The following is a 26,269-nucleotide window of genomic DNA, read 5'->3' as shown; positions in this document are numbered from 1 at the left end:
TTCTCCTAATAACTAACTAGTTTTAAAGGGGGAGGAACAACTCAATAACAGTGCCTACTTACAAGCATGGTGGCTGGTGGAGGCTTTCATGCACACGAAAGAGTTACAATGAAAGTCTTCCTTCGAAGCCTGCCCTTGCACATGAAATACAGAAAGAAGAAGCAACTGGTCCGTGCAGCAGTGCCAGTGATTTACGGCGTTGCATAACACAAACAGATGTTCACTCAAAAACGGAATCTAAGAATGTAATGCATCAAGCAGGAATTCCCTCTAAACATTTCATTTGAACATAATCAGGCCCCAGTTTCCAATGCAAGCAAGTTAACCCTTAATCACAGAGCAAACAAGGGAGGCAAATCACCAGCAATCACATCAGAACACGGCGCAGTTCGCGCCGTTTTGTATTTCAATGGGAAAAGAGCGTTCCTTGTTGACACTACATAGGAAATATCTGTACTTCCCTGCGTAGGGATCTTTCAGTGCAGCGGATAAAGTGTTCACCTTCCTACACCACAAATAGGTGGCAGAGAAGAGAGAAACCAGCACTGACATGCACCAGCACTGCAGCCTCAAGAACACAGTGGTGCATCTCTATGCACTCGGCACCTAGAGGTACAAGTCACTAAACATTCCAGTTATCACCATGAGGTGTGTCCCAAGACATACCTGCCGCATACTTGGGTGACGCACCATGATTATGATAACCTCTTGTTTACCCGAAGACACACCTCCCACATGCCTCAGTACGCCTTGGATGCGTTAGCATGTTGTCTGCCGCAGGATATACCGTCACACGTCTCAGTAATATCTCATGGATGCGCAAGAACATTGTCTGCCCGAAGACGTACATTTCACATATTTATGTAACACGTCATGATTATGTCAACATACTGTTTGCCCCAAAATGTACCTCCCACATGCCTCAGTATTATGCCTTGGCTATGTTTGCAAGTTGTCAGCCCCAGGACATCCTTACCATGTGCCCTGGTAGCACCTCATGGATGTGGGAGCATTTTCTCCGCCTCAAGACAAACCTCCCACATACCAAGGTGATACATCATGATTATAATAACATCTTGTGTACCCCAAGACTTTCCTCCCACATACCTTGGTATTATGACTCTGATGCGTTAGCATGTTGTCTACCCCAGAATATACTTTCACACGTACCAGTAATACCTGATGGATGCACAAGCACCTTGTCTGCCCCAAGACTTACCTACCAAATGCTTATGTGATTTTCCATGATTATGTTAACATGCTGTTTGCCCCAAGACTCACCTCCCACATGCTCTAGTAATAGACTATCAAAAGACACACAATTGATGGACGGAATGCAGAACAAATCAAAACATTCTCCCCCAGTCAAGAGATCTGGGTTAAATCCATCATTCTTTTGCTCACCATGCCACCCCAGTTTAGACCTGGCCATATGCAAATCAGTCTTGACCCTGTGCCTCATGGGAACAGTCCCACCCGAACTGCCAAGCCAGGTCCTCCCTGGACCGGAAACAAGCATCCTAGGACCGGTTTCAGGGTTTCACCACTCTTCAGCCAGGATAGCTTGAATCCAGTGGCACAGTGAGCCCGGGACCTACGTCTAGGCATACCCGGCGCACTTAGGGCGAGAAAGCAAAAGACACGCAATTGATGGACGGAATGCATATGGCCAGGTCTAAACTGGGGTGGCATGGTGAGCAAAAGAATGATGGATTTAACCCAGATCTCTTGACTGGGGGTGAATGTTTTGATTTGTTCTGCATTCCGTCCATCAATTGTGTGTCTTTTGCTAGTAATAGACTATGGCTGCGTTTTCACTTTATCTGTCCCAAGTCATACCTTCTGCATGTCCTAATAAAACAAAATACTCTTTTCTAGGTCTAGTTCATACCAACTAGTGTTCAATTTCCTGGTCTCTCTCAAAATCCACTGGGACTTAGAGTTATAATGTGTGAATAAAACTGGACTTTTTATGATCCAAAATGTTCCCATTTTTTAATCTTGCTTTTAGAATCGAAGTGCCACTTTTGACCCTGTAAATTGCTCGTTTATGGATATTGTGTCACTATAGCCATGTTAAAGTTCATTCTGTCAAAAAACACATCTTTATTGTCCATCTTTATAGCCTTTCAATGGACCACATGCCATGTTTGACACTTTCAGAAACTGATTGTTTTGGCTTAGGCACAACCAGTTTGCATGCCAAGCCCAATCGCCCAGAATGCCAGAGTTGGCTAAAAGGTCAGGACCTTCTCCAGAAATCACAAGAAAAAATGGAAGTACATGTACCAAAAGTGGTAAGGGGAAAATATGCATGTGGCTTTTTGACCCCCACCATCCACTCCCCTCACCAACACACATATATCTTCCCATAATAAACGTAAAGCAAGCTTGCTGGATTGACACCTAAACCAAGGAACTGTAAGGGTAAATATGCACTGCAGTGTTTTAAACCGGTCAGATCTCTGGGACACAATTCAACTGAGGAATAAACAATTTTGTAAACTTCATCATCAAGTAAAACAGACTCCAAAAAAATATACAGGAACGGGCTTGGACAGACCACATTTTCTATTCCTGTCGGACTTGGAAAAAGTCGTGCCCTGCTGTTCATGGCATCCAGAACCCCACTAATTCCACCAGCCAACATAACGACCCAACTGCATTTCTAAAGCCGCGTGACAAGCAAAACTATTCTATTAAATAACGAAATATTCTTGAAAATGTCTTCTCGGAAGACGAATATATCATTTCTTACAAAAGAAAACCTTTTGTAAGACAAGATATTCGTCTTCCGAGAAAGAGTTTCATTCATGTCTAAAACTCACGGTCACTGACGCCCATTGCTGCACAACGGCGGGGCAGCCTTGCATCAGCCTGAAGCATCCCAGCTTCAACACATGACCTCAGAGGAGGCTATTTTTAGACCTGGAGATTTGTGCTGAGTTAAAAGGCCCATGGTGAGTTGAGAAGGCCACGTCTGTGAGAACTGCAATGAATGCATGCTTGCAGTCAGTGCAAAGCCTCATGCATGCAGTCAGAGGACCCTTGAGCATGCAGCGAGCGTGAAACCTCATTGTGGGGGGAAAAAATGGACGAAGCAAGGGTCATTCAAGAGAGTTAGAACCAAAGCCTAGCTATTCCAATGTTTTACCAAACCATGCAGAGGCGCACAATGTGCTAATGTTGTTTTTTCACTCCATGTTTTCACAAGGAATAATTCTGCTAATTTTTCACTGCGTATTTCGTACAACTTGAAACACTATTATATACAGAAATAGGTTTCATATGTTTTTTACCCTGCAGGCAGTGTTCTTGGCCACACTAAAAGTGTAGACAAGCATGCCATTCTGAACCCACAAAATACATTTTCTCTTTGCTGTTTCTTTAGTACGGTCTGTAACTGTTTTCCGTGGGCAGCAACAGGTAACAAGCCAAAAACACATGGATTGGCAAAGCTGATAGGTCTGCCATTTTGTTAGGGGAAATGTTTAATAGTTGGACAATTTTGTGTGAGTTGTCCACAACTGCCCTAGAAAGAAAACTTTATGATGAAGCAACAGCCTAGGCTACAACAATGTTGTTGCAACGAGTACGGTACCTTTGCTGAACAAACTGATATAGCGGAGTTAATTTGTATACTCAAAAAATAGTTTTATGAAAAGGAATCATAAGATACAGGTTGTGGTGTGGTATTGAACTTAAAAGGCAAACATAGCCAAATATTGCATGGTAGATACGTTTGAAAAATGGTCAGCATTTTTGTGGCATCTTTAATAAAGGTTAGGTGCGCACATAACCTTTTTATTTGCAGCTTTTAATCAAACAACGTTATCATGACAGTGACGTAAAACATATGAAAGCACAAGGGCAATTAGTCAATATCAATAGGTCTCAAACAGACTGAAGCTTCCAAACAAGATACATTTCCTAAATAAAAATCCATAAGCCACCAATTAAAATGTTATTGTGTCAACAAAGCAAATATATCAAAGAGCACACACTGGCTCTAGTCAAATAAGCAGCCCATTTGACGGACAAAACCTTATGGGAACATAAATGTGACAATTTAATGATTAACAAAATGCGATGGCTTTGATTGAGAGCCCATCTAAGCAATGGCAATTCATAAGAAAGACGTGAATTTCTGCAGGGAGCTGACACGAAGCCCTTTCTGTATTTCTTACTGTACATTTTAGGAAAAAGAATTACAAGAAGTGTTCATAACAACTAAAGCGGTCTGTAGGCAGACCTAGCAGAGCTCTAGGTGGGAGGATTGGCTACGTGACATGGGCTGCATGTAAACGTCTTTGCAAACCCTTAGACTAAACCAATCTGACTACCTCTCTTTTAAAGGAAGTATAGCTTTAACATCTTGTCATCGATTGCTATTTGTTCCCATTTGCACTCCCTTTCTGTCAGCACACTGCAGTCTCAGGTATTCAACAGCAGCTAAAAAACAGATCCTACAGGGCCCATCCTCTGGTTTAAAAGCTGTGTCATGTCTGTTCTTACGAAGACATAAGGGTCACGTGTTATGCAGCATCACCTCCTCTAACATTAAGAAGATAGATATATAAAGAGGTCCTAGAATCTTTCTGAGGGTTGGTGTGGTAATCGTGTTTTTAAACTGCAAACTCTAAACCTATCACAACCCTCCACTTAAGTCTGAGGTCCCAGTGGCACCCGACTAGATCCAAAGAAATGGCACATGTGGTGCTTTCATCGGCCATGTAACTTAGTTCCTAACTACCCATCAGACATTTTACATTGAAATTGCTCAGAATTAACGTTTTCTGTGTCTGAGACGAGCTTTTCAGCCACTGGTTGGATTTTTAAAATGCATCCCTTTGTACAGTGGGTCTGCACTTTCAATGAGAGAAGTAAAACTACAAGTGGCAGAACACAAGGCAATGCTGGTTAAAAACCGCTAAGCACTTTATACCAGATATGTTGAGATCTCTAGACTTTCATGACAAATCTTTTTCGGTCCAACACCAGGCACAATTAACAGGTCTGCGCTATCGAGCATGCTTCGGTATATACTAACATTTTCGCCTCTCAGAAAAGGGAATGAGCTGCTGGAGGGACAACTACAGTAAGGGGGACAAAATGATGTCCCATGGGCAGATTCCACTCCATAATAAAATAAATAAGTCCCAAAACCACATTGTTATAAACGTGGAAAAGGCAGTAGCGTTTATTACAAGTGTCTGATCTGTAAAAAAGAACAAAAACAGAAAACATCGAACAATCAAAACGGATGGCTCTTCAATACTCTTCTGCAGACTCACGTTCAATTCACCTGAAAATTTGCACATTTTCAAATCAGATCTAGCTTGCCTGGTCATACCATTTTGACAAATAACCTCCCCCACCCCTGACAATTGCAATTTTAAGTCTCGGACACTTTGAAAAAAGTGTGTGTGCGCAGCTGCCGATTCACTCTGCTGAAAGCTTCTCCCATATAAACCATCGCCATACATTTACTGATCCCACAAATGCACTTGGTTTTGTACAGCTGAGCGACAAGTGCAGTGCCAGGAAACTACTCTGCCTCCAAACCCATCTCCCATATGAGGTCGCTAGGCAGACAGTATATAATCTCTGTTGCTCAATGTACAGATGAGAAGCCACTCTATAACTAGTCTCACCTCTGAAATGCTGCCCGCAGATATTAACATAGAAAAAACGCTGATGCATAAGAAAGTGCTGGAGAGTCCTTTCTGGACAACACTATATTTGGACAACTATTGCCAATTCAATACAGCAAAGCTGCATTAAATCCTACATTGTTGCTGAGTTCTTCATTAGGAGCCGGTTTATGGAAATGTCCATAATACTGGTGGGTAATTAATGAGGGCATATGCAAAGCTGTAATCTTGTGAGTAGTTTGTGATGAGCAACACCAAAGACAACATCTTCTTCAGTCATTCCAATTGTCTATTTGGCACAAGACATGTAACTTCTGAGTGCACTGCAACGCCATTGGCTATCATATTCAAGAGTGCGGAATACAAGTAAATCATCAATATTGTCAGTTGTTCTTAAAATGCAGGACATTGCATTTCAACATATCACTGTAGCAAACCTCCAATAACTTTCCATCAACACGTTAGTGGAAACTCGCTTAATGATTTAACATGAGTCGTTGCAGAAGTTATCATTTCAGTGTGGCTTTTGATTGTAAGCATGTTTTAATTAAAAAATGTCCATATGTTTCGCATGTTTAATTACTTTTTCAAGGCTTTCTTTATTATGTGTCTCAGATGGTCTCGATTTTGTAGATTTTTTTTCTTTAGAAAAAACACAACTGAAGTGGTAACCCTAGATCAATTATTTCAAATCATGAAGCGTGTGCCCCCTCATATTTTAAATGTTTGTGAACTAATTGGTGGCCAGCACCACAGCACATGAATTGATGACAGTAAAGAGAACAAAACTTAAAAGATAGGCCCACTTTGTAGCTTTTTCTTTTATATTCAACCATAAAAAAGATAAAGTATTACCTTGAGTAGCCATTAGAAAAAGCAGGTCTGCCGGTATAGCTTATACTCCCAAGGGAAGTCAGACTGTCAGCCCCGGATGAGTTGCACCTCTTCCAAGCATCTGAGATGCTTGGAAGCGATGGAACAAGATTAAAAATTGGCTTCTGATCCTGCTGTTGAGAGATAGGAGAAGTATTCAGACCATAGTGATAAATCTGCCCTCCGGAAGTGCTGACCCCATGGACAGAGATGCCAGATGAATGCAGGTGGGACCCCGAAAAGTGGGCTCCACAGTACGTAGGTCCCTTTTTCTCCTGTTTCACCACGCCTGGGGTGATGAGTTCTATGTAGTCTTCTTTTTCTGTCTTCACCTGGGGCATCTGCATGCTCAAGCTAGGTAGGCGCACCTGCTCTCTCTGTTCATTCAGCGGAGGTTTGCAGTCGAGCATGATGAGTGGCTTGCAGTCTTCGCTGGCACTCCCTGCCATCATGAAGGGGTCATCTGCCCGTAGAGGGGATAACAAGCCATTGCTTTCATCGTCAAAGAGTGGATCTACCTCCCACGGGCTCCTACTCACATCTACACTGGGGGACTCTGGCGTTAGCTCAAAATCCTTCAGAATATCAAATGTGGTTTGGTCATCCGAAAAGAGTTTCAAATGGCCCCCGTTGCTATCACTGCCAGCCTGGCCTCGGGTCACTTCAGATGCAGCCTCCAGGGAAAGACCACTTTTTGCTAGGGTTGGGAGCTCTTGTTTCCCTGTAGGACCTGGCGTTCCGGAAGTCTCCCCCGGCTGTGTGGACTTGGCCTGGAGACTGGCAATACTCTCTTCGAGGAGCCTGAAGTCTGTGTCACCTGCTGGCGCCCCCAACTGGCCTTGCTGGGGAAAGCCCAGGTCGTTGCCCATTACTTTGGCGTCAGGCTCTCCCATATAGAGTCCCATGGACAAGGACACTGCCTTAGAGAGGTCTGGCTGAGGCACATTACTGAGAGACCTGCCAGGCAGATCCCCCACGCTGGGCTGCAATCTGGACTCTGACTGGGCAGCAGGCAACGTCGTCGCTGGAGCTGGAGAAACCTGGCCAACGGCTCCACCCCTGTAAGCTGAAAAAATATCAATCGCGTTTCCTGCTTTTCCTCCGTACTGCACACTCTTCGTTGCCTGCGTGCCGCTGGGGGTATTTATATTGTCTTTGGGGTCCATTAGATACTGTGGGCTGCAACAAAATCAACAAGAACACAGGTTAGCAACAGTCATTGTCTGACAATGTACATCAGTGCATAGCAAGGACAGCACTGACCCACTGCATTAACAGAAAAAGCTGTATGACATTTTTCTAGACATGCTCCTATTTCATTTATTTTTAAGTCTGCGCTGCCCAGAAAAATCTACGAAATGTATTCGGTGGCAAAACTAAAGTATGCTCCCTTGGCTTCTAGTGGCATTATTAGTTTTTGGTTGCCATGTGTTTCAATGCAAAATCAAAACTTCTCCATTGCTCACACTCCACACAGGTATTTCACATCACGCAATCTATTCACTTGCATTTCTCGGAAAAGAAAACAACAAAAACGTGGGTTTCATTGTCTTTTACCTTCACATAAAGCTCTGTTGCACTAGCTATGCCCTGGGTACATACGTTTCTCAAAAGAATATACACATATCCTTCACTGACCGGTTTAATAAAAATAAATAGCAGCTTTAACTGTGTTGTGGGCAACATTTGCACTCCTGCCTATGCGGCAGCACTGCTCTGTGAGGCCTACATATGGAAACAAAGCTTGTGGATTTTCACGAGAATAACGATGCACAACTTTTGGTTTGCTGTTCGAAAAGATACTCACACTTAAACCGGTGTGCTATATGGAAGTGCTTAGGCTGCCCAACAAGCAATGATGTACCTCCTACGCATCAACTCTTTAACATGTCCCTGTGTATATTGTATACACAGGACACTGGGTTGAGTCATAATAAACATCTGTTATTTTCAAGGCCCAGATAGCCTTCTAGTTAAGCGCGCATTTTACTTTATGATATAAATCTATGTAAACATTATGTATGCAGATGTGCAGAGTTTAATATTTAATATTGATTACCAGGTCTCGTGCGGGTTCTCGTGCCACTTGCCTCTCTCCACAATGGTACAACAGAGCATACTGCACCTTACGCATCTGTGTATACAATGTTTTAGTCTTGATTGTGTATTTACACAAAAAAAAGGATACAAATACTTTCATTTTAGTAGAATCATATTGAAGAGGTCCTGTGGCGAATTGCAAAGTTATTTCAATGTGCAAAATTATTGTGACATGCAACCTATGAGGACGTAAAGAATATTTTTGCCTCATCAATTGTATTCTACAGTGAAAAGAACATGCACATTGACCTTCACGGTGCAGTAGCAAATGCATGAATATGAACGCATTAGTACAGCTGGCCAGATATGTTACTGTGCTACGTTTATGTTCGATAGATGGATAGATAGATGGATGGATACACAACCATGACGATGAAAACGAATGTGGTCTAATAAGACGTTACTTAGAGCAAGTGTACTAAGAAAACAGCACATTCAAACATTTATTACAACAGTGCAAACGTCAAATTGGAGTTTATCACCACAGTACAACAAAACTAGCATACTGGCGTGGGGAAAACACGGAGTACTGTTTCACACATTGCTTGTTACCATTGATTTCCACAGGGAAACAACTTTACTGTAGTCATGCAGCACCTTAAATATAATTTTGCACTGCTGCACAAATTAATCCACTTGCTTCCTGGTTTTGATTAAATAGATTTTATTAAAAAAAGACAAGAAAATGCGATGGCATGAAGCAAACATACACATGTGCATAGTATATTACGCTATGCATTATCATTTTAAGGGCTTCACCTCTTGTGAGTTATAGCCCCTTCCCACTATCAACAATGGTATTTAGTAGCATATTACGCTCTGCACATTAGATAGATAGATAGATAGATAGATAGATAGATAGATAGATAGATAGATAGATAGATAGATAGATAGATAGATAGATAGATAGATAGATAGATATTATGTGGGTGTGTGTATACACACGATATACCCACTTCAAGGGGCGCTGGTCGCATCAGGGATCTCAGTGTAACTTTCCCAAACAACTTACAAAGGAAGAAAACACTCTCCGGATCAACATTGTATTCCCATCTCAAAACTGTATGTACTGTTTTCAATCGCATCAAAAATATAATTTCTAAAAATAATTTCAAAGTTTGGTAGTTGACCAACGAACAATTGTCCTGTGCGACAGGCAGTGCTCTTTCAACATCCTGTGTCATATGTACGGCTTGCACTGCAAATGCAAACTTTAATCTCAGTATTCTGAAAGTTTATATGTCCCCCAAAAATTGAGAAATATTCAATTTTCATTAATTGAATGAATGAGGATTAGAAAGAAAAGAGAAGGCGGGCCACAATAAAACAATGACAGCACAGAAGAAATGAAAATAAAGAAAATGGGCGTTGCAACGTCCATGAATGAATACAACCACTTATAATGGGAATAAAGTGTCCTATGCAGGAAGAAGTTTGGTTAAAAAAAGCAGTGAAAATGCAGGCGTAGGAAATCCTTCTAACGGGTGTAGTTCGAGAGAGAAAAAGAGCGAAATGGATTTGTCAACGAGGGGTCAATGATCAGAAATCTACAGAATATGGAAATATTCCAACATAAGTTTGCAACTTACATAGCGATCGGAAGACATGGGGGCTGGTGCAGGGAATGCTCCCGAAAATCCAGGGAAAGCGACTGCATACCACTCCCACGTCCCCTCTGCGAGGTGATCCTTGAGGCACCCGGGTCGCTTCTCGCGATAAAAACACGCAGGCTGCAGGACCTGTTGAGCTCCGCGTCACGCCCACTTCGCAGAGGCAAACACTGCTTTTTAGACGGAAAAAAACTGACGGCAAAACAGCTCGGGGTTCCACGCGCGGCCGAGGCACCACACGCCTGCAAGCAGGGGCGGTGGGCGTCTTCTTCCCCCGACAAACCAGCAGTGAGCATGGCACGATGCCCAGGTAGAGTTCAAGTCGGCACGGCCACTGAATGCGCACGTTGGGGGCAGTGGCGGCCGATAAACGATGTTATTTAAGTCTGACCCTTCCCGCCTAAAAAGATGTATATGTTATCTGCGTATACTTGGGCTGAAGAAAAATCCTCTTCCTGTTCAGCCTCACTTCCAGTAGGGACCCCGTACTGGGCAGGCTAAGAGGCACAACCCCCACCCCCCTGCTCTCTAACCACCCCCAAAGGATCGCACCTAGTCCCAAACGCACCTCCTTCGGAGTCTGGCAAAAATCTATGTTTTTTCGCTCGTAGCAAACAGTAACAATACTTATAAAATCAACATCCACGAATGCATGTCAAGAGAACGCCTGGGGGTCCCCCACCGTCATTTTTACAATTAGAATAACAAAAAACACCGCTTCCACAGACTGATCTCAAATGTGAGGGCAGGCGGGTTTCCTAATTTACTTTGACAAACATAAAAGAGCACGGTTTCTATCCCCTGCCTTTTATTATTTTGTGTTGATAAACAAACCCTCCCCTCCTTTACAGTTCCTTAGGAAAAGCAGCACTGCAGCTGTCCCGCATTTCTGAAAAGATTATGGTGGCAGTGCATGCCTTGTAGACCCCCTGCACACACCCCTCTCAATACACACTGCCTAATATTTAGTTTTAAAAAACACACACGCCCCCTCTTCATATGTACTTAGGAATGGCAAACCCACGTCAGACCCCCTTAGAGCATCATGTTGACAGCAGATACTTTGCAGACCCCACTCACAGCCTGACCCTCCCCTCCTGCGTCCCCCACCAAATACTTACTGTTCACCAGGGGCCCAGCAGAGACATCTCGCAAAATGGAGCAGGGGGAGGTGCCCTTGAGGTGGAGCCAGGGCCCCCCCAGGAGGAGGAAGAGGGCTGGCAGCCTCTGTGCATACTGTACATGCAGCTGGGAGATTGTAGAAGAGCCGCTGCTGACAGTCACAGGCTCTGCACTCTAAAGAGGAGGAGGAAGAGGAGGCGGAGGGCGGCAGCAAGGGAGCTGTGCGCGGAGAAGACTGCCGCCTGTTGGCAATTGCCAGCACTGCAGCCTCCAAACTTGCCTCCCTCAATCCAGCTTCTTCTCGCCTCCAGCGAAAACACAGCAAGTGTCACATTTTGTTTCTCGCTGCAAAAATGCAACGCAAAAGAACACAGTTTGTTTTCTACCTCATCAACATAAATACGAAGATACATTTTGCTTCACTCTACATCAAAATCGTATTGACAGTAGTAACTCCTTCCCTATGCGATACAAACACTTCCAAGACATGGGGCTACACAAATACTGCATCCATAGGAGGTGCACCTTTTAACAGCACCAGCTTCCGAAGCCTCGGTGACTTTTACTTTTTGCACGCACACAAACATCTCACCAAGTGGTGTCCTATCTACAGCCGAACCAAGTTTGGTTTAAGTACAGGTGTACTATACATATAATTTTTATTTCGGATATAAAATACGTCTTAAATTGTTGATCATTGCGTATGTTTCTTGCAGATATTCTAAGAGGTTTGTTTTTGAGCTATGTAATAGGTATAACCTTTTTACTGCTGCTGATTTTCCTTTTCGCAGCAGAGTAAATAATAGCTTTAACTATAGCAAAACGATACACTTTTTCAAAGGATGAAAGTCTGACTCTCCCCCCACATAGATTCAAGGCTATGGCCTGCAGGTTACTGACAGGCCCCAACAGTAAGCAGTTAACTCACTCAACTTACCTGTAAACTAAACAATACTTATGGAGAGGTATCATATAACGCACACCCTTCTGAAATCCGACGTGTGGCCAGAAGGGCAGCCATTTCCCAAACTCGGGTACCCCTGCCCCCGATGACCGACATTGAACGATTTCAAACCACATAAAGCACTACATTCCCAAAACATACGACAGTGTCAATGCAGTGACACTTTAAGTCAAAGAACTTCCTCAAAGATGGTCAACAATTAAGGACGTATTCTGGCCACGTTTATAGCTAACAAAACAATTTGGAAAGGAGCGTCAATTATGTCCCAAAAATATTTGTATGCTCTATTTCAAGCCCAAACTTCCAATAAGTAAGAGTCCACAAATCTATCAAATATGCATAATCTGACAGGATTGAATTTTCAGGCCTCTTGTGAATATGTTCAGAATCCAACTTTTATTTATGTTCAAGATAAACAGCTTTTTCCAAGCAGCCCAGCCAACGTGTTTCATTCCTTAGGACTTCATCGGGGCAGTCTCTTCAATGAAGGGCGACTTGCAGGACCAGTGTTGTGCCTAGTTATCTTTCAGGTTGCTTCCCGTCTGCAGCCCTACCAGTATTTTCGCTGAACTGCAGACTACTAATTGTGTAAACACTGTAAATGGTATCAGTTCCTAAAGGGAAAAAAGGGAAAGCATACAACAACCTGGTCGGTTGTGGGACGTTAGTGGTGTCTCCAAGAAAGGTGTGAGTGTGCAAGGAAAGGACAAATGTATCCTATGTGTGGACTAGTGATACCTCACACACCCTTGCGGGTGTACAGCATCATCATTGGGCACTGCTCCTCGTGGGGGTGTTGCTGCAGTCCCTCACGGGTCCCACTAGAGGGCTCACTGACGGAGATCTTTTAGGAGTTGCCGCATTTGTGCATGTGGGTCAAGATGTGGTGGTGAGTGAAAGATAAAATAACCCAGTAGGTACCCTTGTCAGTTTATTAGGGGGTCCTCTGGATCAGGTTAAAAGTAAAATGGGGATGGAGACGCAATTTATGCAAAAATGAGAGGGGAAACCAAGTAAATATATCCCGCTGCTCTCAAACCGTGCGGTGAATCACTAAAGTGTTAGATGTGTAAAAGGGGTCTACATGTTTCGCGCTGTGTGTTGGTCCCTAGTGTATCCTCGAGCGCTTCATCAGGACCAGTGACATGAGAAAGAATAAAAGGGAATCAGGGATAGAAACGCTCTATATTCCCATAAAACCTGCGTTGAGGTTGTGGTAAACAGATACTGTTGGTGGGAAACGTTCTTTTACGTGAACCCTGTTCTCAGCCCTCCCCAGTTCGAAGATGGACTGCTTCAGCGGTAACAGGGGTGGAAAGAAGCAGTTATCGCCCTTCTTCCGTATGCGGGAAACCTACCCGTCCTCCAAGGCCGGAACTTTCTCATGTCACTGGTGATGCTTTAAAACTACGCTCTCACGTATCTGGTAAACTAGTACTAAATGTGACAGTCAGGATTAGAAATTTGAACCTGCACGACCACTTGAGACCACTACAGTGGCTCCACATGGGACTACAACTATAATTTCAATAACTGCTTAGGTTGAGCTTTTTTGGAACTGCTCCTCTGTTCCTGAAGGCCAAACGGAAGCCATATATCCATGCCAAGAATTTACACTCCAATAGTCATAATCTTTTCTAGTTCCTGTGATTTAGAAGGGAACAGAAAGGCGGGTGATCATGTTTCGTTCTCGCTCCCACTTTGTGAAGCGCCCTAGTGTTGACCCTTCATATGGCAACAGACTATTTCTGATTTTGGAAAAGACTCAAGCACGGAGGACTAGAGGCACTAGGGCCCCATGGCACACTTGCTACACCACAGCACACTAGTATCCATAAGGAGGAGGAAATTCCACCTGGAGAAACTAGTCCATATTCAGCACTTCATCCAAAACTCAGCAGATTTTTCATAATCACAAAATTCTAAATCAGGTTTTCAGTCTAAACTTGTTGTCCCTGTCAGTATCTGTTCCTAGACACCAAGAAAACTACCAGCGGTAAAGTGCTTTTCACAAGAAAACAGAAAGAATTGCACAAAAAGAACAAGCAATGGCAAGGCCAAATGCCCGGCAGCTCCTCCAACAAAAACTTTTTTACAAAAGCCATGACAAAACAAAGTCCACCCTCATGTTTGACAAGCACCCGCTCGTGAGTAGAGTCTTTCCTGGTGGTCAAATATATATTTTAATGTATTTATTTATTACATACTGGTGGTTGCCAGTAGGTGGTCACAGTTAGGACCATGTTTTCATAGAAAAAGAGTTTCTTGTTTTGCCAATAAGTTTGCCACTGCTTGACGAATCTTCACGAAATTTTCAAAAACTTTTCTCCTTTTTGGTTCAGCTGCTGTGTTGAAAGTTTGTGTGATCCGTCAAGTAGGGCGTGAGAAAAAAAAGGGGGGTCCCAAAAAGCATTTTCCCCATGCATTTTCCCTTATAATTTTGAACAGTACTACAGCCTGAACCGCCGAACAGAATTACACTCAATTTGGTAGAAAGCTAGTTGTTGGTCCATAAAGCGTGCTTTTTGTGATTTGGTGTAAATCCGTTCAGTAGTTTTAGAGATATTTAAGTTTAAGGAATATAGTATCTGTGGGCGCAAGTCCTTGTAATGGACTCTTGGACCCTACTGAAATTTGATTGGCTGCCAACACTTCATTCAGAAAGTGTTGGCAGCCATCTTGGGACTCAGCTTGAAACAGATTCACACAAAAAAAGTAAAAAAAATAAAGAAAAGGTGGCCGGGTAGGAATACCCTGACCCCCCCCTGCTTAGCATTAAAAAGATTTTTTTTCCAATTTTGCTGAGAATTCGAGGGTGGATCCACTGATTTATGGCAACATTGAAAAAAATACAGCACGGGTTCCATGCTTCTTTTAAAGGAAGCCCCCGGATAGGCCAAATCCAATGGGCAAATGACAAAAAAAAAGGAGGAGGCACATGGGCTCCCTTCTAGGGATTAATGAAACCCCAGAGGCCACCATCTCCCCAGGGTTTTTGTTTTAAATTATGCATTGGGTGCCTGCACTGCAACCCGCGCCCGGGGGACCACCACCTCCCGAGGTTTCTTTACTTATAAATTGGGGCTGCTCTCGGACCCCCACCAGCCCTGGGGACTGCCCCCTCCCCAGGGCTTTTGGGACACTGAATTTGGAGGGGCCACATGGATCCCCTGCAGCCCCGGTGGGCACCACCTTCCCGCAGCATATTCTAATAAAACAGGAGAAGGGCTGCACGGCCCCCCCTCCTTGAAGCCAAAGATGGCCCTGCGGACCGACACCCCCCATAGCCAGCTCCTGCTATGTCCCGGGGTGCTCACCACCGGGACAGAGCTGTTTTTTATGGCTTCTGGAGATCTTTACCGCTCCGGCCAAGCTCTGGCAAACTGTGCTTTGCTTTGAGCAAGCACAAGCCTTTTGCTCTGGCTTGCTCAAAGCAGAGCACAATTACTTTGACAGAAAGTAATGCAATGCTAGCTCCCGCATTCGTAAATAGGTGCCCTGGGTGGGACCACGACACCCACACTAGAGCCGAGAGATGGGCTTTAGAGGGCCGAAATAGGCCCGGAAGGAGGGCCGTTTGCCCCCCCCCACATATGAGTTAATAAAAGTTTTTATTTTTTTAAAGCTTTGCCCCGGAGGATGGGGTCTTGAGGGCCAAAATCGGCACAGGGGTGGGGGGGTCTCTACCATTTGACAAAAAGGCTTGGCCCTGGGGGATGGGGTCTCCAGGGCCGACATTGGCCTAGGAAAGACGGGCCACGCAGCTTACAAAAAATAATTTTAAAAAACGGCAAGTCGCTGAAGGCCCTGCCACCTTTCTCCACCACTATGCAAACGCGCCTCCTGGCGCGCTTCTGGTTGGGGGATGAAGTCCCCTTGGTTCCAGAGGGTCCTTTTGGGCCAACTACCCCTCCTGTTACCTTCAGCAAGCCCTGCACTGTGGGATTGCTGAGAGGTCTTCGAAAGCCATACCCCCTTTCTCCACCAAAAACGCGCCTCCTGGACCAATACTGGTTAGGGGATGAAGTCTACTAGGATGCTGAGGGACCTTGGGGGCCAAGAAGACCTCCTGTTACCTACAGTAAGTCTTTTACAGCGCGATTCCTGAGAGCTGGTCGGAGGCGCCGCCCCCTTTCTCCACCACTTTGCAAACGTGACTACCAGGTAAAAAAAACCTTAGAAATTCAGTGAAAAAACCAAAGGGTACAGAGACGTTATAGTTAGGCTCAGATTTCACTTGTACAAAACCAGTGAAATTCAGCAGTTATAGTTAGCTGAGCTAACTATAAATTAAGCCCCCGCAACGCACTGCTTGTGACCTCGCATATTACATCACTCATGATATGGTTAGTGACATCACTGATGACATCTCAAATGACATCACTGATTACATCATCCACAGAACCACTCACAACCCATACAACCTCTTGTACTCCCACTCACACAGCCATACAACTACTCACATACCCATTCATAGACCCATACCAGTACTCACATACCACCTCACTCTTCCACAGAGGCGCTCACACTCACTCAGTCACCCATTCACTCACCCATACAGCCATTCACACAGACACTTACTCTCCAATACAGCCACTCGCACACCAATTCACTTAACCAAACACCCACTCAAACAGCCACTCACTGATCAATACAGCCACTTACACACTGAGTCACTCATTCATACCACAGACACGCACTCACTCAACCATACAGCCACTGACCGACCCACTCACTCACCAATACAGCCACTCACACAGCATCTCACTCACCCACCGAGACAGCTACTCACGCATCCACTTATACACCCATACAACCACATAAACACCCATACACACTAGGATACAGTTACATAGCTACTCACATAATAGATGTTCGAAGTAGTATCACTCTGCAGTAGTGCACCTAGTATACTAATTTAACTTCTGTAGTAGGTTACTATATATGTTGAATACCCATAAACTCTTAAAACACTTACACTCACTTGATGAAGTCATTAGTGATGTCACCGATCAGGTCATGAGAGATGTAATATGTGAAGTCATAAGCAGTGCATTGCGGGGGCATAAGTTATAGTTGGCTCAGGCAACTATAACTGCTGAATTTGACTGGTTTTTGAACAAGGGAGATCTGATATATATATATATATATATACATACATACATACACACACACACATATATCTACATACATATATATATACATATTTATATTACTGGCGGTCGCCAGTAGGTAGTTATAGTTAGGACCCATTATCCATAGGAAATCCGCAACATTCTATTTGGAATAACTTTGGCGCTGGTTGACGAATCTTTGTGAAATTTTTAAAATTCGTGGCCCGCTCTGGTCCGCTCCTATCCTGAAAGTCTCGAGGCGATTCATCAAGTGGGGGCCGAGAAAAAAGGGGGGTGCCAAAACGTGTTTTCCCTATGCAATTTTCCATAGGGACAGTTAGTCACAGCTACAGCCCGAACTGCTAAACGGAATTACACCAAATTTGGCAGAAAGGTAGACCTTGGTTCAGAGTCGTGCCTTTTGCTTAAATGGTGTAAATCCGTTCAGTAGTTCCTGAGATAATCAAAATCACATATATATCTATGGCCGCGCTGGATCCGCGCACCCTGCCGTGCTCGAGCTGTATTCTAATTGGCTGTCAACACTCCAAATCAGGAAGTGTTGGCAGCCATCTTGTGCCTCGGTACAACAGAGGCACAGGAAACCTAATAAAAAAAACCATAAAACGCGAAAAGGGGGCAGGGTAGAAACACCCTGACCCCCTAGGCCTGCTCAGGGGGGTCCCATAAGGACCCCCAAGGCCCAAAACATTTCTTTTTTTAAAACGGCAAAATCCGCGCTGGGTGCGCGGATCCTGCCGATCAAAAAAAAACGAAGCGCGGGCTCCCGCGCTTCAATGCTAAATAGCCCCTGGGGGGCGAAATCCCAGGGGCATGATAAAAATAAAGTGTGTGGGGGCCCAATCCCCCCACACTGCCCCGAGGACTGCCACCCCCGGGGCTCGACTTTATAAACATTGCGGGGGGGCACAAAGTCACCCCGCAGCCCCGGGGACCGCCACCCCCGGGTTTTAAAAATAAATAAATAAATAGCCTGTGTGGGGGGGGGGCTCAAGCCCCCCCCCACATGCCCCAGGGAGGTGGCTAAAGATTCAAATTGGGGGCCGGGACCCCCCCCCCCCCCCAGGGGCTTTGTAAAAGATGGGAGGGGGGGACGCGCGGCCCCCCTCCTGGAGCCTTGTTATGGCCCTGGGGATCGCCACCCCCCAGGGCCGGCTCCTGCAGTGTCCCGGGGTGCCCTTACTGGATGTACCTAGTGGGCTAGTTGGACTCTAGGGACCCTCAGGATTGAAGGGGAATAATTTCCACAACTTAAAACGCGTCACATGGCGTGTTTGCACAGCGGTGAAGGGAGGGAATGGTGTAGGAAAGTGGCTCTATATATGGTTTTTTTAGTGAATTTCCAAGGTTTTTTAAATGCTACTTCCTAACTATAACATGTCTGAGCCTATGTTTTTTTTCAGTGAATACATACATATATATATATATATATATTCCAATCGCAATTGCCCCGCAATTGAAGACACCCACACAACGCTCGATTTTTCCTTGGTTTATTCGGGAGACAGCAGCGGAGTCAGGGAGAATCCCACAGCATGGTAAAGCGCCTTCAGCCTACGCGTTTCGAGAGTTTTCCCTTCATCATGGCACGGCGTTTGGTGGGGAGAATGAAAGCAAGCATGAGTTTCACAGGTGATATAGTTTGTTTGGTCCCGCCTTAGTGGGCGTGTTCTTGCAAAGCACTCTGGTTCGTGTAGTCCAGGGCAGTTTCTAAGATCCAAAATTGGTGCTGTTTCCCATAGTCCCTCTGTAGTTTTCACCCAGTGGGTTGCTGGCGATCCCCTTCTGTTCCCGTTGCTTTAGTGATGCTCCTCGAACAGGCACGTTGTTCCGCATAAGGTGCCCCAGCCTGAGACACACGGACCTGCAAGAAGCAGTGGGGTTGTCTTCGTGACCCTGGCTGGCCACCACATATTCCAATCGCAATTGCCCCGCAATTGAAGACACCCACACAACGCTCGATTTTTCCTTGGTTTATTCGGGAGACAGCAGCGGAGTCAGGGAGAATCCCACAGCATGGTAAAGCGCCTTCAGCCTACGCGTTTCGAGAGTTTTCCCTTCATCATGGCACGGCGTTTGGTGGGGAGAATGAAAGCAAGCATGAGTTTCACAGGTGATATAGTTTGTTTGGTCCCGCCTTAGTGGGCGTGTTCTTGCAAAGCACTCTGGTTCGTGTAGTCCAGGGCAGTTTCTAAGATCCAAAATTGGTGCTGTTTCCCATAGTCCCTCTGTAGTTTTCACCCAGTGGGTTGCTGGCGATCCCCTTCTGTTCCCGTTGCTTTAGTGATGCTCCTCGAACAGGCACGTTGTTCCGCATAAGGTGCCCCAGCCTGAGACACACGGACCTGCAAGAAGCAGTGGGGTTGTCTTCGTGACCCTGGCTGGCCACCACATATTCCAATCGCAATTGCCCCGCAATTGAAGACACCCACACAACGCTCGATTTTTCCTTGGTTTATTCGGGAGACAGCAGCGGAGTCAGGGAGAATCCCACAGCATGGTAAAGCGCCTTCAGCCTACGCGTTTCGAGAGTTTTCCCTTCATCATGGCACGGCGTTTGGTGGGGAGAATGAAAGCAAGCATGAGTTTCACAGGTGATATAGTTTGTTTGGTCCCGCCTTAGTGGGCGTGTTCTTGCAAAGCACTCTGGTTCGTGTAGTCCAGGGCAGTTTCTAAGATCCAAAATTGGTGCTGTTTCCCATAGTCCCTCTGTAGTTTTCACCCAGTGGGTTGCTGGCGATCCCCTTCTGCGTTGTGTGGGTGTTGTGTGGGTGTCTTCAATTGCGGGGCAATTGCGATTGGAATATGTGGTGGCCAGCCAGGGTCACGAAGACAACCCCACTGCTTCTTGCAGGTCCGTGTGTCTCAGGCTGGGGCACCTTATGCGGAACAACGTGCCTGTTCGAGGAGCATCACTAAAGCAACGGGAACAGAAGGGGATCGCCAGCAACCCACTGGGTGAAAACTACAGAGGGACTATGGGAAACAGCACCAATTTTGGATCTTAGAAACTGCCCTGGACTACACGAACCAGAGTGCTTTGCAAGAACACGCCCACTAAGGCGGGACCAAACAAACTATATCACCTGTGAAACTCATGCTTGCTTTCATTCTCCCCACCAAACGCCGTGCCATGATGAAGGGAAAACTCTCGAAACGCGTAGGCTGAAGGCGCTTTACCATGCTGTGGGATTCTCCCTGACTCCGCTGCTGTCTCCCGAATAAACCAAGGAAAAATCGAGCGTTGTGTGGGTGTCTTCAATTGCGGGGCAATTGCGATTGGAATATGTGGTGGCCAGCCAGGGTCACGAAGACAACCCCACTGCTTCTTGCAGGTCCGTGTGTCTCAGGCTGGGGCACCTTATGCGGAACAACGTGCCTGTTCGAGGAGCATCACTAAAGCAACGGGAACAGAAGGGGATCGCCAGCAACCCACTGGGTGAAAACTACAGAGGGACTATGGGAAACAGCACCAATTTTGGATCTTAGAAACTGCCCTGGACTACACGAACCAGAGTGCTTTGCAAGAACACGCCCACTAAGGCGGGACCAAACAAACTATATCACCTGTGAAACTCATGCTTGCTTTCATTCTCCCCACCAAACGCCGTGCCATGATGAAGGGAAAACTCTCGAAACGCGTAGGCTGAAGGCGCTTTACCATGCTGTGGGATTCTCCCTGACTCCGCTGCTGTCTCCCGAATAAACCAAGGAAAAATCGAGCGTTGTGTGGGTGTCTTCAATTGCGGGGCAATTGCGATTGGAATATGTGGTGGCCAGCCAGGGTCACGAAGACAACCCCACTGCTTCTTGCAGGTCCGTGTGTCTCAGGCTGGGGCACCTTATGCGGAACAACGTGCCTGTTCGAGGAGCATCACTAAAGCAACGGGAACAGAAGGGGATCGCCAGCAACCCACTGGGTGAAAACTACAGAGGGACTATGGGAAACAGCACCAATTTTGGATCTTAGAAACTGCCCTGGACTACACGAACCAGAGTGCTTTGCAAGAACACGCCCACTAAGGCGGGACCAAACAAACTATATCACCTGTGAAACTCATGCTTGCTTTCATTCTCCCCACCAAACGCCGTGCCATGATGAAGGGAAAACTCTCGAAACGCGTAGGCTGAAGGCGCTTTACCATGCTGTGGGATTCTCCCTGACTCCGCTGCTGTCTCCCGAATAAACCAAGGAAAAATCGAGCGTTGTGTGGGTGTCTTCAATTGCGGGGCAATTGCGATTGGAATATGTGGTGGCCAGCCAGGGTCACGAAGACAACCCCACTGCTTCTTGCAGGTCCGTGTGTCTCAGGCTGGGGCACCTTATGCGGAACAACGTGCCTGTTCGAGGAGCATCACTAAAGCAACGGGAACAGAAGGGGATCGCCAGCAACCCACTGGGTGAAAACTACAGAGGGACTATGGGAAACAGCACCAATTTTGGATCTTAGAAACTGCCCTGGACTACACGAACCAGAGTGCTTTGCAATGAACACGCCCACTAAGGCGGGACCAAACAAACTATATCACCTGTGAAACTCATGCTTGCTTTCATTCTCCCCACCAAACGCCGTGCCATGATGAAGGGAAAACTCTCGAAACGCGTAGGCTGAAGGCGCTTTACCATGCTGTGGGATTCTCCCTGACTCCGCTGCTGTCTCCCGAATAAACCAAGGAAAAATCGAGCGTTGTGTGGGTGTCTTCAATTGCGGGGCAATTGCGATTGGAATATGTGGTGGCCAGCCAGGGTCACGAAGACAACCCCACTGCTTCTTGCAGGTCCGTGTGTCTCAGGCTGGGGCACCTTATGCGGAACAACGTGCCTGTTCGAGGAGCATCACTAAAGCAACGGGAACAGAAGGGGATCGCCAGCAACCCACTGGGTGAAAACTACAGAGGGACTATGGGAAACAGCACCAATTTTGGATCTTAGAAACTGCCCTGGACTACACGAACCAGAGTGCTTTGCAAGAACACGCCCACTAAGGCGGGACCAAACAAACTATATCACCTGTGAAACTCATGCTTGCTTTCATTCTCCCCACCAAACGCCGTGCCATGATGAAGGGAAAACTCTCGAAACGCGTAGGCTGAAGGCGCTTTACCATGCTGTGGGATTCTCCCTGACTCCGCTGCTGTCTCCCGAATAAACCAAGGAAAAATCGAGCGTTGTGTGGGTGTCTTCAATTGCGGGGCAATTGCGATTGGAATATGTGGTGGCCAGCCAGGGTCACGAAGACAACCCCACTGCTTCTTGCAGGTCCGTGTGTCTCAGGCTGGGGCACCTTATGCGGAACAACGTGCCTGTTCGAGGAGCATCACTAAAGCAACGGGAACAGAAGGGGATCGCCAGCAACCCACTGGGTGAAAACTACAGAGGGACTATGGGAAACAGCACCAATTTTGGATCTTAGAAACTGCCCTGGACTACACGAACCAGAGTGCTTTGCAAGAACACGCCCACTAAGGCGGGACCAAACAAACTATATCACCTGTGAAACTCATGCTTGCTTTCATTCTCCCCACCAAACGCCGTGCCATGATGAAGGGAAAACTCTCGAAACGCGTAGGCTGAAGGCGCTTTACCATGCTGTGGGATTCTCCCTGACTCCGCTGCTGTCTCCCGAATAAACCAAGGAAAAATCGAGCGTTGTGTGGGTGTCTTCAATTGCGGGGCAATTGCGATTGGAATATGTGGTGGCCAGCCAGGGTCACGAAGACAACCCCACTGCTTCTTGCAGGTCCGTGTGTCTCAGGCTGGGGCACCTTATGCGGAACAACGTGCCTGTTCGAGGAGCATCACTAAAGCAACGGGAACAGAAGGGGATCGCCAGCAACCCACTGGGTGAAAACTACAGAGGGACTATGGGAAACAGCACCAATTTTGGATCTTAGAAACTGCCCTGGACTACACGAACCAGAGTGCTTTGCAAGAACACGCCCACTAAGGCGGGACCAAACAAACTATATCACCTGTGAAACTCATGCTTGCTTTCATTCTCCCCACCAAACGCCGTGCCATGATGAAGGGAAAACTCTCGAAACGCGTAGGCTGAAGGCGCTTTACCATGCTGTGGGATTCTCCCTGACTCCGCTGCTGTCTCCCGAATAAACCAAGGAAAAATCGAGCGTTGTGTGGGTGTCTTCAATTGCGGGGCAATTGCGATTGGAATATGTGGTGGCCAGCCAGGGTCACGAAGACAACCCCACTGCTTCTTGCAGGTCCGTGTGTCTCAGGCTGGGGCACCTTATGCGGAACAACGTGCCTGTTCGAGGAGCATCACTAAAGCAACGGGAACAGAAGGGGATCGCCAGCAACCCACTGGGTGAAAACTACAGAGGGACTATGGGAAACAGCACCAATTTTGGATCTTAGAAACTGCCCTGGACTACACGAACCAGAGTGCTTTGCAAGAACACGCCCACTAAGGCGGGACCAAACAAACTATATCACCTGTGAAACTCATGCTTGCTTTCATTCTCCCCACCAAACGCCGTGCCATGATGAAGGGAAAACTCTCGAAACGCGTAGGCTGAAGGCGCTTTACCATGCTGTGGGATTCTCCCTGACTCCGCTGCTGTCTCCCGAATAAACCAAGGAAAAATCGAGCGTTGTGTGGGTGTCTTCAATTGCGGGGCAATTGCGATTGGAATATGTGGTGGCCAGCCAGGGTCACGAAGACAACCCCACTGCTTCTTGCAGGTCCGTGTGTCTCAGGCTGGGGCACCTTATGCGGAACAACGTGCCTGTTCGAGGAGCATCACTAAAGCAACGGGAACAGAAGGGGATCGCCAGCAACCCACTGGGTGAAAACTACAGAGGGACTATGGGAAACAGCACCAATTTTGGATCTTAGAAACTGCCCTGGACTACACGAACCAGAGTGCTTTGCAAGAACACGCCCACTAAGGCGGGACCAAACAAACTATATCACCTGTGAAACTCATGCTTGCTTTCATTCTCCCCACCAAACGCCGTGCCATGATGAAGGGAAAACTCTCGAAACGCGTAGGCTGAAGGCGCTTTACCATGCTGTGGGATTCTCCCTGACTCCGCTGCTGTCTCCCGAATAAACCAAGGAAAAATCGAGCGTTGTGTGGGTGTCTTCAATTGCGGGGCAATTGCGATTGGAATATATATATATATATATATATATATATAATCAGCTCCAAAAAGCAGGCCCAGCACTCATGGGACTCAAGTTGATTTTATTACGAGCAAATGCATTTCGGCTTTCGCCTTCCTCAGTGCTCACGTTCAAAAGCGCCATCAAACCACATGTTAAAATTACAGGTTTAAATACTTCTCAGGTGATTTCATTGGGGGGTGCTCTAAGATATGACTGCCAGAATATCGCCAATCTATGTATGAACTTTGCCAGTCCTTTGTTGCTGTCAACTCATTTGAGCACCCCCAATGAAATCACCTGAGAAGTATTTAAATTTTATGTTATTGGCCAGAACCTACAAAGGGAAATAATTATAGAATATGCACCGTGTAACTTTATTAAAAGTAAACAATTTCGGACTACCGATTCCAGCATGCAATATCACTTTAATACATCTGCTGCCTATTGGAGGGCCTAATTGGTCACATGCGGAGGAGTGCCTTTGAAAAACGAAATGTTGCTGAGCCATTACATGTCATGCCTGTGATCAAGGGGATTGAAGCCCCGAAACGCAAAAAATGAACTCTATGTGTAGAAATGCTGCTTTGCCAATAAATGGAGCTGGTTTTGAGTGCGTTTTCAAATCGAGGATGCTTTGTTGATCAAAATATATATATATATATATATATATATATATATATATATATATATATATATATATATATATACATACATATACACTTAAAAAACCATAGGTTTCACACACGTTATAGTTAGGTGGACATTTCACTCGTAAAAAACCAATGAAATTCCCCCGTTATAGTTAGTTCAGATAACTATAACTCACGCGCCCGCAATCCACTGCTCATGACGTCACATATTACATCACTCATGACATGGTCAGTGGCATCACTCATGACATCACTGATGATATCATCCTTGTGATAGAGTGGCGGTCGCGCGAGTTATAGTTATCTGAACTAACTATAACGGGGAATTTCATTGTTTTTTTACGAGTGAAATGTCCACCTAACTATAACATGTGTGAAACCTATGGTTTTTTAAGTGAATTTTTACGTTTTTTTAAATGCTAAGTTATGTATTTATTAATGTTTTTTTTTTCAAGGTTTTTCACGGTGCGCGCACCGTGCACGCGCTCTGGGCGCACCCCGCGATTTTTTTCAAACAAAATAAAATGTTTTTTGCCCCTTGGTGGTCCTTCTGTGACCCTCTGACAAAGGCTAGGGGGTCAGGAACTCTCTTCCCTGCCCCCTTTTCACGTTTTCCACCTTTTTTCCCCCTTTCCTTTTCAGTGCGAGAGACAAAATGGCGGCCGACACTTCCTGATTTCGACCGATTCGAATGTTTACCGACATCTAACAACCAATCAGAATTTCGCTCGCGCACAGCACCGTGCGCGCGTATAGATATTTATATGCTTTTAAATGCTATTTTCTCAGGAAAAACTGAACAGATTGACACCAGACCTGCAAAAGGCACTTCCCTGACCTGAGGACTACCTCTCTGCCAAATTTCAAGTAATTCTGTTCAGCCGTTCGGGCTGTACCTTCGACTAAAGGTCCTATGGAAAAATGCATGGGGAAAACGTGATTTGGGACCCCCCTTTTTTCTCGGCCCCCGCTTGACGAATCACCCCGAGACTTTCAGGGTAGGAGCTGAGCGGAGCGCCCCATTTGTTTTG

General features: G+C 45.9%; 1 protein-coding gene across 3 annotated transcripts in view; it reads right to left on the bottom strand.

Annotated features, from left to right (window-relative positions):
* Positions 1-26,269, bottom strand: part of NR3C1 (nuclear receptor subfamily 3 group C member 1) — a 514,836-nt gene that overhangs the window by 428,212 nt on the left and 60,355 nt on the right. Inside the window, exons 1-2 of one of the 3 annotated variants that reach the window (XM_085618127.1) lie at positions 11,359-11,516; positions 6,510-7,706 (exon numbers count right to left, since the gene is read on the bottom strand). In XM_085618127.1, the coding sequence (XP_085474253.1) occupies positions 6,510-7,693 (1,184 nt within the window). In that variant the 5' untranslated portion in view covers positions 7,694-7,706; positions 11,359-11,516. Of the gene's footprint in view, positions 1-6,509; positions 7,707-10,216; positions 10,613-11,358; positions 11,517-26,269 lie in introns of those variants that run through there. The other 2 variants (XM_085618125.1, XM_085618126.1) reach the window with 2 other exon arrangements.

Source organism: Triturus cristatus, chromosome 7, assembly GCF_964204655.1.
Source record: "Triturus cristatus chromosome 7, aTriCri1.1, whole genome shotgun sequence".
Classification (NCBI taxonomy): Eukaryota; Metazoa; Chordata; class Amphibia; order Caudata; family Salamandridae; genus Triturus; species Triturus cristatus.
Note: the sequence above shows the minus strand (reverse complement) of the source record. Positions and strands in the feature narration are given on the sequence as shown.